The sequence below is a fragment of the Mesoplodon bidens genome, assembly GCF_964165515.1.
Source record: "Mesoplodon bidens genome assembly, chromosome: 1".
Taxonomy (NCBI): Eukaryota; Metazoa; Chordata; class Mammalia; order Artiodactyla; family Ziphiidae; genus Mesoplodon; species Mesoplodon bidens.
In genome coordinates, this window is record NC_138176.1 from 43,077,597 (window position 1) to 43,096,186 (window position 18,590).

An 18,590-nucleotide genomic window follows, 5' to 3' on the forward strand; every position below is an offset into this window, starting at 1 on the left:
CAATTTCCCACTCCTTTAGTGAGTGTCAGTACCAGAAAAACAGAGGACAATGATGTGTGGAGTGGAAGAGTGTTAGCATCAACACAGCCATTGGCAAAAGTGTGAGCGGGTCAGCTGCCGCAAAATGTGTTTTCTTTAATAACATAATGTCAGAAAAGTCCCCCAAATCACACTTCAGAGCTACCTTCATGATTTTTTATACTTATTGTGTAATGCCATTATTTTTTCCTATTAGTATTACATAGTTTAAAGCCAATGTTAATTAAAAAGACTGCCCTCGTACTTTAGCAAACTGCAAGAGAAACATTAATTTTCTCCCTTATACTGAATATCTGTAAACTGAAAAAGAACAGTTGATGAATTCAAATTTACTTTTTTTATAATAACCTTGATATGGAATTAAATTACAACCCTAAGACTCTCATTTATACTGACTTTTTTTTCTATTCTATAGCTCATGCAACCATGTCTTTGTAATATCTCCCACTGGCATGAATATAACAAGAGATGTGTTAGCAAAATAAGAGCAAAAATTATATTTAACTTACATCTTCTATATCCTTGTCCAAAACTACAATTCTTAGAGGGGTGGTCAAATTCATACTGTCAGAAATAGTTGCTCCCACTGGGGCAGATTCCAGAATATAGCCTTGATAACTGGGCATTGTGAAATATGGGCTCTGATTGTTTTCATCCAGTATTTCAATATGCAGACTGGCAAAAGCAGGAAGAGGATGACCATTGTCCTGTTCAGCCTAAAAAAGAATATAAAAGATTAAAACATTGTATGTTATGGAATTCTTTTGGTGTGCTATTTTTCATACTCTATGTAGGAATTCTCTTTTAATCTGGTATCATTACAGGAAGGACTACTTTAAAGTAAAGGACCCTTAGAAAACATGAGGAAATAAAAGTCCAGAGAGGCTTCATCAATTTTTGCTTTCCTGTCCTCAAACCCAGTGTATATTTCAAAAAAAAAAATCATTGCAATAAACGTTTGTACCTGTCATGGCATATTATTAGAAAAAATAACAGCACTTAAGTACATTTAGATAGAAAATTGAGAAGCGAAGATATTTGAGTGAATTGCTGATAAAATATTTAAATAAAAGACAGAGACAAATATTCATAACTCAAATAACGTATTGTGTTTATTTTTGCCTCTTCTATGTCTTCTGGTTCCACGGTAGTAATTAAATCCCCAAATAATTCATAATTCTACATACAATTAATAGATTAAAGCTATATTTGTTGCCCATGAAAAGTCCTCTAAAGACTCTTACATGGGACAGAGAAAATTACAATAAATTATTTTTAGTAGAAATGGAAATGTAAACATTATTTAACCATACATATGTTATTCCAGTAAAATTAATATTCCTGTATTAGGAGTATGTTTGTTTTCTTGTTTTTTTTCCTCCTATTCAGTTTAAAAATTTGATGACAATTTATATTTCCAATAAATTTTCTAAGGAAATCTCCATATGGTCATGCTATGAATGGGTGAACACCAACCCTTAACACCAACTCTTGAATTTCTGTTTTTGAAAAAATGCATCTTATTGTATAGCAATCCAAAATTTTTATTTAAAGGAAGATTTTATCACAACTGATTTCTAGAAAATCTCTTCCAAACTTTAGAAGAAAGCATTAACATAATTCAATAGTATATATATATATATATATATATATATATATATATATATATATATATATATTCAAAATCTGTCATTTTTTTATTGATATGTTCCCCTATTGCTGCAATAGTTGTATTTTGAAATCAACTAAAAGTTAAATATTTTATTTTAAATCCTGGAGTGCTTTCCTACATGTAGCAGTGACATTTGGCCATGAAGGTTTATAAGCAGTTCAGATAGATATCTCTGATTGTGCATTATTGGGTTTCTGGAAGATAAGTTTTCACTTTTTTCTAGTTGTAAGTTTTAGTGTTTCTATCAATTGAGAGGGTATGTGACAAATCACAGTAATGTTTGGCAGAACCAGTGAGTTTGCACCAAGAAAAATCACTTCATGTTATTAGTAATATTAAAAAAAAATTTGAAATATAATTTATGCTAATTACTGCATTGAAATTATGGTAATTAATAAACCCATTGTTAAATAATATTATATAAAGCATTGTTTAGAAAAAAACTACTTATCTTTGCTTTTTAAATATTTTGATGACTATTTCAATATATTAGATTTCCTTTATAATGTTATATAGTTTATTTTATGCATTTAAATTTTCATCTGAGAACAGATTGCTAGAGTGGTTAATGGTACAAAATGTTTATGAGCCCCTGCTCTGCATTAAAGACAATAGTCCTGGAATAATATGTAGCCTTTTCTGTAACTTTGTATCCTTCACTCATAACCATATGTGCTCCTGACCATCAGCATGGATAAGCTGTTTCTGTATCCAGTGGTTGTGATTAATTTGTGCTGAGACATGGATGTTCTTCTAGGAGTCCCCTCTGTGACATACAGCAGGCTTTCTGGACACAGTTGACCAGAGGAAAAGGTACAGTCCATGACTAGAAAACATCATCTTTCACTGTAGGAAACTAATTGGTCCATAACGGGCTCCAGCCCAATGACCTGGATCTAATTGAATCAGGAACAGTTCACACATGCTAGTCTCTCTCCCCTTATTTTGTATCTAATTGTTCTGAAAGTCATTAGGTTATGTCCTGGACACACTAATAATGTTATGAAAAGTCACAGATTTTATCATTTGTCCCCTTCCTCCAATAAACACACGCAATTTATGGATGGTGAGAGGAAAACAAAAAGCAAATTGTGTAACAATGAAAGAAGCTTTTATTTTACATTCAGCTCATATGATGTTAATTTTTACTGAAAGCTAGGAAGCCAGAAAAACATGTATTATTTGCATGATGGAAACAAAGTGATCAAACAAAAAGAGAAAGAAAACTCAAATTAGATCTATGGAAACAGCTGATTTGCCCATATCTTTAAAAATAACATGTAAAGACTCTATTATTTCCCTAACATTAGTTTGTTGTTAATATAAGTAATATTTTTGGATTGCTACTACATATTTTGTCCTCTTTGGGGTGTTTTGTATGTGCTAACCACGTATCTGTCCCCAAAGTCCACATTCTTAATCTCTATGCTATTTTGCCCCTCTAAATATGAAAATATATACTTTTGTGTTGATGCAAAAATAAAAACGTCAATTTTATGTTTAAGGCCATACCACATGTAAGTCACAGACAGAGTAGGGCCCAGACTCAGGTCTCCTGATTTACGAGAGCCTACACAGGGAAATTCACCACATGATTCTCTAATTTAGAGAATGCAAATGAACATCCAAATGTAAGATTGATGGGAAAAATTAGTGGCAGGAAAGAAAATTAGTAAAGTAGATATTCCAGATTGAATTAGAGATAAAATATGTCACTTAAAACAAATTATCATGCTTTTCTCTTTAGAAGGTTCATGCACAAAACCTATCATCCAATCCTCTCTTCTGTTTAATATAAATAGGAATTATCAAAAGTCTTACTTATTCTGTTCCCCTGTAGTCGCTAGTAAATGAGATGAGAAGCATAAAAAAGCAGGTCAAATGAAACAAGGTAGTATTTAAAAAATCATCTAATCCCATAAGACAACTTTATTTATATCTACAAAGTCTGTAGTTACAAATTAAACATTATATTTAAAAGCCAGGCTTTGCTTGGAGAATTTTTGGGCATGAGTCCCATTTTCAGTAATGAGACCAAAGTAAAACTAAAGCCAAAATGGGAGAAGTATACAAAATATACTATTTAGTTACTTTGGAGAGCAAAACATTAAAAGAAACAAGCTACTCCATTTTCAATATTAAGACAAGCAAATATTGATAACCCCTTAGCTCCTTGAACCAGAGGACGGAGAATACAGACTAACTTTTGTCCTACTGGCTTGTGGCAAGCAATGTAACAAATTCCATGATCTCTAGTATGAACCCTTTAAAGTAGATACAACAATTTAGGGGAAAAAAAGAAAATAGGAAGGATATCAAGACATTTAAATACATTCTAGGAAAGAAGAAATAAATAACTTTTTTCCTGGGAAGTCAGGAATTATTTATTATGCATCTATAGTGCCCACTTTTTATATTTTTGTGTTTGCTTTTGTCTACACTCATTCTTTCCAATTTTTCCTAAGCCCACTTCAGTTAGGCTTTTGCCCCACCACTCAAATACAGCTGTTCTTGTCAAAATTACCAGTAATTCCTACATTGCTAAACGCAATATTTATTTTTAATCCATATCTTACTTAACCTACCTTCAACATTTAAAACATTATTCACTAGTCTTTCAAGACAACACTCTCTCTTGGTTTTCTTCCAATACTACTATCCGCTTCTCCTCATTCTCATTTTCTGGTTTCTCCTTTCTTCTCCAACTTAAAATTGGAGTGGCCCTGGAGTCAGGTCTTAGTCATCTTCTCTTCTTCTTACTCACTTCCTTGCTAATCTAGTCTAATCTCATGGTTTTAAAAATCTCAGTAACTAACCCTAAATAGTTATTTCTCCAAAGAAGACATACAGATGGCCAACAAATGCATGAAAATATGCTCAACATCACTAATTATTAGAGAAATCAAAACTACAGTGAGGTATCATCTCACACTGGTCAGAATGGCCATCATTAAAAAATCTGCAAACAATAAATGCTGGAGAGGATGTGGAGAAAAGGGAACCCTCCTACACTGTTGGTGGGAATGTAAATTGGTACAGCCACTATGGAGAACAGTATGGAGGTTCCTTAAAAAACTAAAAATAGAACTACCATATGACCCAGCAATCCCACTCCTGGGCATATACCTGGAGAAAAACATAATTCAAAAAGATATATGCACTGCAGTGTTCATTGCAGCACTATTGACAATAGCCAGGACATGGAAGCAACCTAAATGTCCATCAACAGAGGAATGGACAATGAAGATGTGGTACATATATACAGTGGAATATTAGCTATAAAAAGGAATGAAATAGTGCCATTTACAGAGATGTGGATAGACCTAGAGATCGTCATACAGAGTGAAGTAAGTCAGAAATAGAAAAACAAATATTGTATAATATCGCTTATATGTGGAATCTGGAAAAATGGTACAGATGAACTTATATTTAAAGAGAACAAAGTTATGGATACCAAGGGGGGAAGGGAGGGGGTGGGATGAATTGGGAGATTAGAATTGACATATATACACTACTATGTATAAAATAGATAACTAATGAGAACCTACTATAGAGCACAGGGAACTCTACTCAATGCTCTGTGGTGACCTAAATGGGAAGGAAATCTAAAAAAGAGGGGATATATGTATATGTATAACTGATTCATTTTGTTGTACAGCAGAAACTAACACAACATTGTAAAGCAACTATATTCCAATAGAATTTTTTTTTAAATGTCAGTAACATAATGACTCCCAATTTCTATCTCCAGCTTGGAGTTCTGAAAGTCCAGAATCTATATACAACTGTATATGTAATAACTCTGCTTAAATAATAACTATAAAGATAGTTATTATCTAATTATTATAGTTATTAGGTAACTACAGTAATAATTAGTTTAAAATAACTATTAAATAATATGTTTATTAGATACCTGATATCTAATAAACATTTCAAATGTAACCTCTGAAAAAATGAAATTCTCATCTCCCACCACACAAACCTACTCCACAAACAGTCTTTCCCACTTTAATAGCAGCTCCATTCTTCCAGTTGCTCAGGCCAAGAATCTTGGAGTCACCTTTACTCCTTGGTTCTTTTCACACTTCACGTCTAATCTATGAGGACATTTTATTGACTATAACTTCCAAATATATGCAGGATATAACTACTTCTCACCTCTTCCACTATTACCACCCTGGTAGGGGCCAACCTACTATCATCTGCCACCTGGATGATTTACAATTCTCCATCAGCTTCTACCCTTGCCAGTAGCCCATTCTTTTATGTACAGCTCAGTGATTTTGTTAAATATTAGTCAGATCAAGTCACTTCTCTCATTAAAACCTCTCAATGATTTCCAATTTGACTCAAGCCTACGGGATCTGACCTCTTATTGCATTTATCATATTCTCCTTCTCACTAAATATGCTCTGACCATACTATATGCTGTTCCACTAAAAATCAGGCATATTCTTACCTCAGAACCTTTGTGTTGGCTGTTCCCTCTACCTCAAATGCTATTCCCACAAATGTCCACATGAATCACATATCTTTTTCCACATGGCCTACATTGACCACCTCATTTAAATTATATCCCCAGCACTGGAATTTACAATGTAATTTGCTTTTTTTTATAGCACTTAACAGATAAAATATTTCAAAATTTGTTTATTATACTTGTAATTTATTGTCAGAATTATTCCACTAGAATATAACTTTCAAGATATCACGGATGTGTGACTATTCTGTTAATGTTTACTTCCCAGGCTTATTGTAGTAGCTAACATTGAATAGTCTGTCAATAAGTACTGAATGAATAAATGTTTGTTTTTTTTTTTTTTTTTTTTGCTGTATGCGGGCCTCTCACTGTTGTGACCTCTCCCGTTGCGGAGCACAGGCTCCGGACTCGCAAGCTCAGCCGGCCATGGCTCACGGGCCCAGCCGCTCCATGGCATGTGGGATCTTCCCAGACCGGGGCACAAACCCGTGTCCCCTAGGATCGGCAGGCGGACTCTCAACCACTGCGCCACCAGGGAAGCCCTGAATAAATGTTCTTTTGGTAAGAAAGTCACACACTACTGCAAAAGCAAATGATGCTGTAATGAAAAGGTGGATTAGCAGAGTGATATTTGTCTCCCAGTCTATATCTAACCAACTTCACAACACCTGTTAAGTCCCTTACCCTCCCTTAATCACAGTAAATGACAATTTACAAGACAACTTGATTGTGTGACAATAATATATTCGAATTCAATTCAAATACATTCAATTGTGTGATACAATATATTCAAAATACTTACAAAAATTGCCTTGCAAGAAAATGTCTTGCTCAATAACTGTTAGTGTTATTACTGTTATTAAAAATAGTTTAAAGAAAATCTCCTGCTTGGAGTGATAGATGGGGAAAGAATTGAAAAGTTTTTTAAAAATTAATAATTTGTGTTTCCATCTTCTCATTTGATAATATATAATCAATGGATTTTATACTCCAAGAAATATTTCATGTCAGCAAACTTTAGAAGAAAAAACAATTCTTATGTTAATGTAATTAACTGTAGTTTTATTTTAAAATGTAAATTAAATGTTGCAACTAAAAAGGTAAAACCACATTTTAGTCTTGATAATTCTGATAATTTTGCATTTTTCCTATATTTATAATATTTAAAAATAAAAATGGAATTATATTGTATGTAAAAAAAAAGTCCTTTCTCTATGCATCTGTAAACCTAACCCTTTATTGCAACAAATGTCTGAGCATCATTCTTCACTAGACCTTTAAATTCTATGAGAGGGTAAACACTGTAAATTTGTCTGTTTCATACCTTACTAAATGTTTGGTCAGTTCCTGATATATGGAAGAATTCAAAAATAGGTTTGTTGTGAGTTTTGTGTATTTTCAATTTCAATAGGCTATGTATGTCTTTGCTTTACATAAATATTTTCTACAAATAAAATGAATGTGCCATGATTTTAATTCCCATTTTATAGATATTTATGGAGGGGTTGTTTTGGACATTCAAATGAAGTGAAATAAATTTTTGTGAATGTATAACATGAACACCTTAAGTTATGTGAATGCCATCTTTATTTGTGCATTTTAAAGGTTTTTCATATCTAACCAAGCTTACCTACAGATAATTGGTACTGATATGCATTCCTGCCAGTCATATAAAGATATATAAAGGGCCACAACCTATCTTCCTCACTCACCAATTGTGGTTCCCTGTTAATAGAAATGAGGGCTGTGAATAGGTGATCTACAGTCTTCCAGAATTTATCAACTTTTACATATAATACATATATAAATAAGCTGATATATATTTTTAGATATGGGGAGGTTTTTAAAATGGGCAGTGGTTTAAACAAAGAGATGTTTGCTCTGATTTGCTTTGTTTTTCCCTTAGTGCATGACTTAGACACATTTTCTTGTCAGACTGAGGCAAATTGATTACTTTAGCAAGGTTCTGACTGAGTACACTCTTATAGTGCATTAACACACTTCTTTATTTGCCAGTTTTCTTGCCTGTCTCTCCTATTAAACTATAGTCTTTAATCTCTAGTTCTTAGGACCCGTTTGACCAATTTTCACAAACATCGGATACCTTAAGAAGGAAGGGGGATGGGGGGAGGCAAGGGGAGGGGAGAAGAGAAACAAGGAACAAAGTATGGATGGAAGGAGGAGGGAAGGAAAACAAATGGCAAAGCCATTTCTCTATATACCAGTAGTAAATGACAGGTAACTTTCAAAAATTATGGCAACCAGATAGGGCAGTGGTTCTCAAACTTTAGTTTACATAAGACTCAGCAGGAAAGCCTATTATAAAGCATATTCCCACATCCTCCCCACAAAGATTCTGATTCATATATCTTGGACAGGGATAACAAATCTCCCTTTTGGGGTTTCCTTGGTGGCGCAGTGGTTGAGAATCTGCCTGCTAATGCAGGGGACAAAGGTTAGAGCCCTGGTCTGGGAGGATCCCACATGCTGCGGAGCAACTAGGCCCGTGAGCCACAACTACTGAGCCTGCGCGTCTGGAGCCTGTGCTCCGCAACAAGAGAGGCCGTGACAGTGAGAGGCCCGCGCACCGCGATGAAGAGTGGCCCCCGCTTGCCACAACTAGAGAAAGCCCTCACACAGAAATGAAGACCCAACACAGCAAAAATAAATAAATTAATTAATAAACTCCTACCCCCAACATCTAAAAAAAAGAAAAAAGAAATCTCCCTTTTTATCAAACTCCTTGGGTGGTTATAATGTGAGTACTTTGAAAGACAACCTTCTGGGTCTGGCTACTTCATGCTTGAGCTATGCCCACACTCGAATTTCTGGAAAATCTTTCTTTGTAGTCTTACTAGTTAGCAAAGATGACCAGTAAGGCTCCATGACAATACTGTATATCCAATAAAACACTGGTGTCATGTAGCAGACTTAACTAGCTTCTGGTAATTGATGCTACATATAATACTACATTCAAATGGGCAGGTTGAGTGCCACTAAATATGTTTTATGATTGTAGCATAACAAAGGATTGCATGTATATAAATGTGAATATTCTGCACATAATAAATTCAGTCTGCTACTGTTCATAGGTCAAGATCAAACCTTCTTGACATTTCAGTTCTTAATTAATTGAAATTTAATTATGGATTATTCTATGCACACACACACATATGTATGTACATATTTCTGATTATGTTGCTCTCAAATGAAAGATTCTTCCATGTTTTCTAAGAAAACCTAAGAAGTGGGAATATTGACAAAACCTTCCATCCAGTTCTCCACCTGGAAACACTGGTAAGGTCTTTGACTAGGTTAGTTGACTAAGTTAGGGTTTTAAGATCTATAAGATCTAGGGATATTCATTTGTGTATGTGGACCTATAAATTTTATCTCACATTTCACCATATCCCAATGAAAATAAGACTGAAAGTTCTGGTGTCTGATGGGAAAGTACTACAGGGAAAATCTTCATTTAATCTTTATGGAAACTTCTACAACTGCAGGCTCAATCAGGACGTCTGACATGTATTTATTTACTTATTTGTCTGTTTTTTTAATTACTATTTTAATTTTATACTGCCTTACCAAGTTCCCAAGTGATTTTAAAATATGGCTATATCTCAAATTTAAGTTCCCTGAAAATCACATGGGCATCTTGATTCAGTGGATAGAGCCCTAAAATCTTCCTTTCAAAAACAAGCACATCACATGATCTTAACATGTCCAATCAATAGCCCTTTGAGAATCAATTGCTGTCTAGCATTTTGACTCCTCTCACACATGTTTGTAGGCAGCTGTTACACTCAAAAAAAGCCAAGGTGGAACACCTTAGGTCAATTCTGCTCTAGCCTCTTATGCAAGCTGTTACTGTTTTCAGCCTTTAAGTAAAGTCTCAAATTTCAGTTTGGACCTGAGGGTCGGAAGTAAAAGTGGAGGAAACTCACTTATATAAGGGAGATCTCCACAGGATCCTGTTCAGCTCACTAAACTCTACAAGGGCTGGGGGTTGAAGCCCCAGTGACTGTAAAAGTTTACATTTCCCTTCTTTGTACACACAGTTTTCTTTTGGAACGTCTTAGGGAGAGATGGCTGTGGTAAGCCTGTGTTCCCTGGATCAAAGATCATATTAATATTTCCGACTAATTAATAATTAAAATAAGTGCATTCTATTGCTTCTTGACCCTTGTTATACTATTATATTGCTTTAAAACCTACAGAAACTTCATTTATTTAAACTTTACTACTCTAAAAATTAAAGAATACATAGTCTGACAACAGCCTATTTATGACAATTACTAAAAATATTTAAGAACTTGCAAAACCATAAAATAATTTATCAGATAAAACACAAGGAATTGTTTTGTATCTTATACAACTGATTTGTTTGTAATGCCATAAGCATAGCGAAAGAGTGCATTTCTGTTTGGAAATAAAAACATTTTCTGTTTGACAAAAAAGAAAAGATATCTTTACCAGACAGACTATAAACAATGCACTCCCAAAGAGGTTTATAATATGACAAAAAATAATATTGACACATTTCCCATCTAGAAAATATTTTTAAGTACATTCTATCTTCATTTGACGTAAGAATATGCCCACTGGGCTTCCCTGGTGGCGCAGTGGTTGAGAGTCCATCTGCCGATGCAGGGTACAAGGGTTCGTGCCCAGTCCTGGAGGATCCCACATGCCGCGGAGCGGCTGAGCCCATGCATCCAGAGCCTAGGTTCCGCAATGGGAGAGGCCACAGTGGTGAGAGGCCCGCGTACCACAAAAAAGAAAAAAAAAGAATATGCCCACTGTGTTTATAACTTATTGCAATGAAAACATGAATCCTTGGAGCTTCTGTATATTTTTCAATAATAAAAATCTTTCTCTGTGCTTAAAGCTTGAGATATAAACTGACACTAGAATGACTAAGGCAATTTTGAATGATTTAAAGAAGAAAAACCCAGTTGCTCCCGGAGAGACCACAGATTCAGAAAACTCCTGCCAAGCACAGATATATCACACTATTTGGCTGGTGGTTTGAACATGAGAATCATCTTGGCTATAAACAGCATGGTGAGCCAGAGACAAAATTATGATTGTGATGGTGTAGTAACTTTTTTCTGGAGTGCTTCTAATTCATGTTGTATTCCCCTTATTTTGCCCTGCCCTTCACTTCCTCAACCAGGAAATGTCTATGCTGGATTCTGATTCCATTCCCACAGAGTATTCTCTCCACTAGGAGAAAGCTCTCTCCTAAGGTGCCTTTGTGAACTGGTGGACTGGAATAGTCCATCCTGGAATATTTGAATTTCAAAAAATCATCAGTATACAAAAAAAGTCTGTCTCTAAGTGGGTTATTTTTCAGAGCCTGGAAGGTAATGAGAATGGGAGTTTTTCCTATGTACTAGTCTGTTCTTGAGAAAAAACTAGTGTAAAGACTTGTTTAGCTTTCAAGTCTTTAGATATACCCTTTTAATTTCATTTTCTATGCAACAACCAAGAAGCCTATGAAGAAAGATTACTTGAGAACATTCATGTAGGAGGGTTTAAGGTAGTTTCTGTGTGTGAAGGGGTGTGTAGTGGGGAGATATGGCAAGGTCTGCTCAGAGTGTCTTTCACGTGAACATTCTACAATATTTAGACTTGCTGTTGTACTCTTACAATGACCTCTGCTGACAAGAGGGCCTTGCCAAAATCAAGGGACTGTGATGAGAATGGATAAATTGCTTCTCTTCTTCCAAGCAGTTGCAGGTTACCTTGTGAAGAAAGAGGCCAAGTAAAATATCACTTCTGTGTGTCTTTTGTCAGCTTGCACATTTGGACAGCCACTATATTCAACTGCTGTATTCTATTTTTGTTCTAACTAACCTAGCAGGATGAATAACAACATGAGAAAAGAGGACACCATATATTCTTTCCTTGTATTAATTTCCATAATTGTCATAATAGTCAATTAATTTAGCTTAGTACTTAGAAGTTTTAGAAATGTGAACAAGCAGGAGTAAACAAAAGGATACAGTGTTCTTTCTGAAGAAACAAACATAATGTTTTATGTGACAATCTACTAAACTGAAAAAAATAGAATGTAAAATTAAAAGATGAACATCTAGCAAATGTATCAAATATGTCAGTGGATTTCTAAAAGTGTATTATTCATTAAGACATCAATGGAGGGATTGTTGTTTCAATACTGATAAGAACTAATACCTGAAATTTCTATGGGATAATTTTCTCTAAAACATACAAAGGACTTTCACTCTTAATAGACTTAACTTCCTTACCTTATAGATCTTGCTACTGGGCAGAGGAAGTGAGCTTACTTTTCACTTAACTGCTGAACTAAGATGTGATATATGTGTATTTTATTCTTTCAGTGGGAATCCATAAGAATAGGGAGAGGCATATATGGCTAGAATATTTCCAGAATTATGAAAGTATATCATTTATAGAATTTGTCTTTCTTCCTATGGCTGGACAACGTCAGCTCTGATTTTTTTTTTTTCTTATCATAACCCTGGCTCACTGAAAGATCCTATTCAATCTTTCTCAAAGGGAGCATCTAAGCCCTTCTTCTCTCCTTTTAATTTCTCTATTTGTGTGTGTGTGTCTCTCTTTTTTTTTTGATAAACTGACAATCCATACACCACAGCAGAATGATAGTAACTTATACTTCACATTCTCCTTAACAGATTTAATGAATTTTGATAGCTCTCTCATGTTCATGGGGGATGCCATCCTTTTTATTTTGAGAAGTGATGACTGATGATCTGTGACTTCTTACTCTGTCTGTCTGCCCCTAATGCCTGATCTTTCAAATCAACAAAGTTTTCTGTTGGAATTTCATGTAGTGGGCAGTTTATCAACTGGCTTGAAGGCAATATGGAGCAGCATGATCTATTTTTTGTGTTAGCAGTATCTATTGGCAATGTGGGGAGATGGACAGGATGCATGAAAAAGAGGCTAAAATCTTAGAGATCACTTGTGTGAGCTGATGGGCCTTAAGGATGAAACCTAGAGAACTGCAGTGGGCATGGAGAGTTGGGGGAGACATTCAAGAGAAATTCCAGATGTATCTGGATAGGACTTGAAAAGTGAATGGATAGGGCCATACAGGAGCTGGTGTCTCAGAAGAACTGGGAACTCCTAGCTTGGGTGACAAGCTGATTGTAATATTATTAATTGAAATAAAGAAGCCGAGGTTTCAAACAGATGTATATACTTTACTACGTTAGTTTGATGCAATTGCAGAATACTAGGAGTAGTTATTCATCCAGTACTTGGAAATACAGATGTAGAAATCAGAAGGGAAATATGTCTAAAAGTACAATTTCCATACTTTCCATACCTCTTCCTTTAGGCAAAGCTTTCATACATTTCTATCTCTTCAACACCAAGCAAAATATCAGGCACTCAGAAAGGATGTGGCAAATTGAAAACTAGCAAATGTCATATGGCTTAAAGATAGTGAATCCTAGTTACCCATTGAATTCCTAAGCAGTAAAGTAAAATTGATACCATTATTCAAATAGAGGCCAAATATTTTTTAGGGTTGTGGCATTAGAGATTCATGTGGAGGATCAAGGGCTGTAGTCACTGTCCTTGTAGGCCTCAATCATTTCTTGCACGCTGTTGTCCTATGACTCTCAAATTACTAAAGCAAAGTAACTCACCAGGAGAACTGGCAAATTAACTCTACTATTCAAGCTCACCAGTTTCAATTCTGTGGCTCATTTACTGTGTAAAATATGTATATTTTCCTTAGAAGGAGAATTTTTTGTTTGTTTGTTTAAATACAGTCATAAATAGCTTTAAACTGTCTTAATATAGGTATGGCTTTTTTCCAGAGATTGAATTTATTCGAGAAGTTCCTTGCACCTTTATTCTTGACATAGGCAGGATAAAATTCTATCAAATACATGCACTTTCAAATATATGTATTTAAATGCAATGAAGATGCAGTACCCAAATCCAGCAGACTTAAAAGATTTACTGTGCCAGGGAGAAAGCCATTACAAGAAATATGTATTGAGCACTTTTATACATTGTACGTGGATAGACGTATGGGCTTGGGCCACAATGTTGAAGAAATATATTACAATCTGCCCTCCTTCCTATAAAGGCCAGGGGAAAATAAACAGGCAAATTCTATATAGAACGATCAAAGCTACCACAGGGACTAGTAGGATGCAAGGAGGGGCTTCCGATCAGTGGTCATGTCTTTCCAGAGGAACAGTCTCTCTTGGCATAAGAAGCATCAATGAAATATCAGTGTGAATTAGACTGCTGATTAAAAAAAAAAAAGGAGGAATGATTCAGGAAGAACAGCAAATGCCTGGAGGCTAGAAAGAGCATGGTGAGTTTAAGGCAGTGCAAGTGGTTGAGTATGGCTGGCACAGAAAGTATGCGGGGTGACTGATGAGAGCTTAGGGTTAATTATGCCCATTATGTGGAAAGAAAAGATGTTAAAGGTCAGCCTGCTAGGCAGTATAAGTAGGTCAATGAACAACAACATGAAAATCAGAGGGACAATGATACAGTGATATTTGTGGTATCATTGTGACCCTTGCTATTAGTTGTTAATTAAAGAGATTTAGACAGGTACCTCCCTGGTGGCACAGTGGTTAAGAATCCGCCTGCCAATGCAGGGGCAACGGGTTCGAGCCCTGGTCCAGGAAGATCCCACATGCCTCAGAGCAACTAACCCCATGTGCCACAACTACTGAATCTGTGCTCTAGAGCCTGGAAGCCACAACTGCTGAGCCCTCATGCCACAACTACGGAAGCCCGTGCACCTAGAGCCCGTGCTCCGCAACAAGAGAAGCCACCGCAATGAGAAGCACACGCACTGCAACAAAGAGTAGCCCACGCGCAGCAATGAAGACCCTACACAGCCAAAAATAAATAAATAAAAGAAAGAAATTTTAAAAGAAGAGTGATTTAGACAAAAAAATTATGTTTGAGCAACTGAAAGACAGTGAATTATTGATAATTTATCCATTTAGTGCTTGTGTTAGATGCCCAGAGTATAAATATATAAATTATTAATATTTTTAAAAAATTCTGCACTTCTAATAATGAAGATTAATGTTCTGGACTTTGTTAGAGACACTCCATGCATGAACTAATTCATCATCATCTGGAATCTAAAATGTGCTTTCATATTTCTATTGCATAATTGTTTTTTGCTGTATAACTATGGTGATCACATAAACTTTCACCCAAACTGGGACATTTTTGAGGGTGAAAGATATGTTATGAATAATTACACAAGGCAATAGGCATACATATGAACTGTCCTGGGCAAACCCAGGACTGGCTATGATTCTTATTCAAAATGTGTGTTTCATTTTAAAGTGTGCTTAAATGATTGCAATTATGTAAAATTTGGAATAGTGTTTTGAAATGGAACACCCTTTTCTCTTTTAATTAGATGTGTTTTAATCCTTTAATATTCTAAAGTTGGTGAACTACTCCATTTTGCCTTCCTAGTTTCACCTTCACATTTTTATTTGTCAGTATACTTAGTAAATAACTGGCAGAAATAGATAAAATGAAGATGATAAATTTCTAATTTGTGACACCAGCTGTTAAATGTGCATACAGCTTTTTAAAGCAGAATTCTTCTTCAAAGTCTAAAAGAGGATACTTCATTGTATTTTATTTTTCCTTAGTTTCCAAAACAGAAATTGGGATCAAGTCCAATAAAAAAAAATTATGGCCAATGAAAAATGAAGCATTATTAAAATAAGAAAAAGGGAAGAATTTGAAAGACTTACTGCAGAGGAGAACTACCAGATTGTAGCACTTCAATGGATCCTTATACAATGACACAATACTCAGCTAATATTCAAGCAAGTGGCACATTATTATTCTTACAGATTGATACCTTTGCTTATTATCCCCTTGACTGCACACAAAACACAATAATTTGAATCTAATAATGTCGGTAAAAACTTCCATTAATAATATAAAGTGTTAAAACAAAAAAAATTATCCTGGCCTGTCCCAATTGATTTTTGTTTCTATAATTGATAGACTGAGTTTCACTATACCTTGGTACACCAGGACAACTGACTTTGATAATAAAGAGAAATAACTGATTTCAGATTTCAAGTGGGGCAGTTTGGAAACAGTGCTTTGTCAAGTTTCTTAACTCCCACAGAGTGTAGCACTACAGAGCTCCAGGTAGATCCACAGGAGACAATGGAAACACATTTTGGAGTTTTATATAGTCCAATGATAATTAAAATAAAACCATGCAAGATGAATCTCATGCGTGACTATTTTACATAAATGGTAAAAAGAGCCCTTCTTTGTTGAATGACTCCCAAACCCCTACTGAATGAAATCCAAGGAAATTGCAGTCGAACATAAGGCTCTCTCCAAGGTCTGGCTCTATACCTCATTTCCCTGTTAACTGCTCGTAGCCTGGTACATCATGCCTCCAAGCTTTTGCTTCTGTTCTTCCTTATGGTCAAACATATTTCCGGCTTTCATTCATTAGCCAAAACCATCCAATACAACACTGAGCTTGGGATAATCCCCAGAAAATCTTCCCTGAGTCCCAGATTAATTTAAATATCCTTAATCTGTGCTTTGTTAGAGTTTTTACATTGCCTTCCTGTTAGCAGTTGATGTGTTGTATTTGATTTATCAGCTTACGTGATTCTTTTCCCTTCTAGACTACCCATTCTTCAAGGACAAAGAAACACTAAATAAATATAGAATCTAGTGTGTATAACATAATCGATGCTACCAAAATATGTCCTAATTTGAACTAAAATTAAGTGTATCGATGTATTATTGTTTGCAGTTCCACTGACAGATAATTAAACCAGAAAACCATTTCTAAGGAACTGCATCTTGGTGAAGTGAAATAAGTATGGCTTTAGCTTAGATAAACTTAAATTTGAATTTCAATTCTGCTGCTTATTAATGATGTAACTCTGATTCAGTCACTTGCCCAATCTGAAATTTAGTTTTGACATTTGTACCCATAAGCATAGTACTAAGTACTAAGGTTGTGGCTATAAAATATACATAAAACACCTTGTACAATGTAAATGCTCAGTAAGCTTCTTAACCTTACTTCCTTTCCTTTTAACACTTTTAAATGAAAAAAAAATGCCATAGGGCTGCATATCTATATCTATTTGTTGTATGTTTAGATATGAAAAAGTCAGACAATACACACTACACATACTGTGTGTCCTTGCTTATTTCTGTTCTTTTACTTAAAATGCTTTTCTCCTAGCCCAGATCTCTATTTGGTAAATTCTTACTCTTCCTTCACTGCTCAGCTCAAATCTTACCTTCTCAGTAAAGTCTCTAAGAATTAACGGATAGATCTTCTGGGTTTCCACAATACCTTTGTAATGATATTATTACAATATATTATATATTATTAAATCAAAATTGTAATGCCAAATGGATTCCCTTAGCTTTGAAAAATTTTGTGGTTGAAGATCATTTTTCAAAATAAAGAAATAATGAAATATATACTAAAATAATTTCTGGACAAGCAAGATCTTTTCTTTTTAGTTTTGAAAAAGCAATAACATTAAAAAACATAACACATTATTAAAATATAAATATATATAAAGCCAGGCACGTTTTAAATACATTCATTGGTTAAGCTGTTGTGGTCAAAAATTAAACCCACTTGGTAAAAAACAAACAAACAAACAGAAACCTAAACTAAATGTTAGAAGATGTAATAAATTATAGTGTGTAGAATTACATACATTTGACCAAGGCATCACATATAAAAAATCAGTATTTGAATAGCACTGTAATATAAAAAGTTATGTTAAAGAAAAGCAGCATGATGTATTAGAACAGTTGCACTTCACCTTTTTAAAGAAAAATTGGCTAATTGCAGTTCAAATTAATTTTAATTTTTATAGCTTAAAAGTTCCTACAGTAGCCTCTAGAGGATTCGTTGATAAACACAAGAACATTAGAACATTAGCTATATTTATAAACTCAAGAACATTAAGCAATTAGTTAAATTTACCTTAATAACCAAATCAAACTTCTGGTGAAAGTCTCTATTTACTGGCTCCAGGAGACTAAGTTCTGCAGTCCTTGGATGCATATGAAAAAATCGTGGGTAATCCTCAGGAGTCCCTGAAAGGCATTGATATTTCAGCACTTAATTGAGAACAATAAGTAATATGTGTATTTGCTATATCTATTTCCCTTCATTAATTGAGGAAAAAATCATAATTTTATTAGTAAATTAAGTTTCAAAATTATACAATCTAGGGAAAGCAGATGCAAATGTGGTATATCATTCATTAGTTTATGAGTAAGAGGGCGAAAATACTTGTTTGGATGATTTTCCAAATATCTTTTATTAAGTGAGCGCCTTAATTAATTTGAAACTTCATCACATAAAAGAGA

General features: G+C 34.7%; 1 protein-coding gene across 7 annotated transcripts in view; it reads right to left on the reverse strand.

Annotated features, from left to right (window-relative positions):
• The window catches only part of PCDH15 (protocadherin related 15), a gene marked incomplete at both ends in the record, with an annotated part of 718,913 nt that overhangs the window by 306,216 nt on the left and 394,107 nt on the right, over window positions 1–18,590 (reverse strand). For all 7 annotated transcript variants that reach the window (XM_081238611.1, XM_081238610.1, XM_081238609.1 and 4 more), the window contains 2 exons: window positions 549–755; window positions 18,202–18,314. In XM_081238611.1, coding sequence (XP_081094737.1) covers window positions 549–755; window positions 18,202–18,314 — 320 coding nt within the window. The remainder of the gene's footprint in view (window positions 1–548; window positions 756–18,201; window positions 18,315–18,590) is intronic.